This window comes from Gymnogyps californianus, chromosome 22 (assembly GCF_018139145.2).
Source record: "Gymnogyps californianus isolate 813 chromosome 22, ASM1813914v2, whole genome shotgun sequence".
NCBI classification, from domain to species: Eukaryota; Metazoa; Chordata; class Aves; order Accipitriformes; family Cathartidae; genus Gymnogyps; species Gymnogyps californianus.
In genome coordinates, this window is record NC_059492.1 from 3,878,344 (window position 1) to 3,880,176 (window position 1,833).

General features: G+C 64.6%; 1 protein-coding gene across 1 annotated transcript; it reads right to left on the reverse strand.

Moving 5' to 3' along the window:
• Window positions 1-605: 605 nt before the first annotated feature.
• SFN (stratifin) lies at window positions 606-1,346 on the reverse strand. Its single transcript, XM_050909904.1, has one exon. The coding sequence runs from the start codon at window positions 1,344-1,346 to the stop codon at window positions 606-608; it is 741 nt and encodes a 246-aa protein (XP_050765861.1).
• Window positions 1,347-1,833: the final 487 nt, after the last annotated feature.

The following is a 1,833-nucleotide window of genomic DNA, read 5'->3' on the forward strand; positions in this document are numbered from 1 at the left end:
CAGGGTGGGAGGCGAAGTGGGTGCCCGGCGGCGGTGGGAGCTGCCCAGACACGTGCGCGGGGGAGAGACGAGGCAGACCAGAGGCAGGCGTGCAGGAGACGGTTTATTGGAGACGCACAGAGGCTTTGGCAATATGCGACACCCCCCCGGGATGGGGGGGGGGCTGCCCGGACCCCCCCCCCCCCTCGCCCCATCCTGGCCCCTCACCTCCTCCCGTCGTGGCTCCAGCCCTCTGGGACAGGGGGTTTGGAGCCAGCACATGCTGGGCTGGGTGCCCCCCCCCCAAAAATGTCAAATAGTGGGGGGCTGGCAGCCTTCCGGGATGGAGGCACCCCCTCTCCCTCCTTTCCCCCTCCCCAGAGCAGAGGATGGGGGAGAGGGAAGGGGGGGGAGGGCATGCCAAAGCCACCCCACTCCCGGCATCCAGGCTGGGGTGGCTGGGGGGGAGCTGAGATGCCTTCCCCCCCCCCCAAAAAAAAAACCAAACCAAACCAAACCAAAAAAAAAAAAACCAAAAACAAAACAAAACAAAAACCCCGAAGAGGTGCCGAAGGGACTGGAGGGGGGGGCAGGTGGGGGCCGGTCCCCGGCTCCGCGGGGGCTGTTCAGTTCTTGGGCTCTTCGCCAGCCTCGCCGCCGTCTTCTCCGGCGCACTCGGCTGTCCATAGCGTGAGGTTGTCCCTGAGCAGCTGCATGATGAGGGTGCTGTCCTTGTAGGAGTCTTCGCTGAGCGTGTGCAGGTCCCCCATGGCCTCGTCGAAGGTGGTCTTGGCCAGGGAGATGGCCTGGTCGGGGGCGTTGGCGATCTCGTAGTGGAAGACGGAGAAGTTGAGCGCCAGCCCCAGGCGGATGGGGTTCGTGGGCTGCATCTCCTTTTTGCTGATGTCCATGGCCTCTTGGTAGGCTTCCTGGGCGTTGTCTATCGTCTTCTTGCGGTCGTCCCCGGTGGCCACCTCGGCCAGGTATCGGAAGTAGTCGCCCTTCATCTTCAGGTAGAAGACCTTGCTCTCAGCATCGCTCGCCTTCTTGATGAGATACTTGTCCAGCAAGGCCAGGACGTTCTTGCAGACGCAATTCAGCTCCCTTTCCACCTTCTCCCGATACTCGTTCACCAGCTGCGCTTTGTCGTCCCCCTCTTCGGTTTTGTGCTCGATGCTGGAGATGACCCTCCACGCCGAGCGCTGGCACCCCACCACGTTCTTGTAGGCGACGGAGAGGAGGTTGCGTTCCTCGTTGGACAACTCGTCCCCATGTTCCACCACCGCCTTCATGAAGTCCGCCATGTCCTCATAGCGCTCAGCCTGCTCGGCCAGCTTGGCCTTCTGCACTTGGTGGTTTCTTGCCATGGCTGGGACGCGGGCGCAGGGCAGACGCTTGGGCGAGGAGCGGGGCCGGGAGCCGTCGGAGCCTCTGCCGAGCCCCGCCGCCGGGATTCGTTTTTGGCTGAGCGTCGGAGCCTCGAGCGAGAGCGGGAGGAGCCAGCAAGGGCGAAGGAGTGTCCTCCTCCTCCTCCTCCTCTGCTTCCTCCCCGCCGAGCCCGGCCTTAAAAGGAAAATTGCCGTGAATCATCACCCGCGGGCGGCGGGTGCTGGGGAAGGGGTGAAGGGGGGGGGGCAACGCCCTGCCCTCCCTATGGGTCCCCGGAGAGGGCTCAGCAGTGGGTGCAGCACCCATGGGTGCCCTGGGGGTCTTCCCCCAGCCAACGCCCACCCCGGGACTGAGGGAACGCCCGTCCCGCTGCTAAAAGTGCTTGGAAGGGGGACAGCCGGTGGGTTATCCTTTTGGAGCGGGGGGGGTACGCAGAGCGTTCAGCTCTTCCCACCCCCCCCCCCC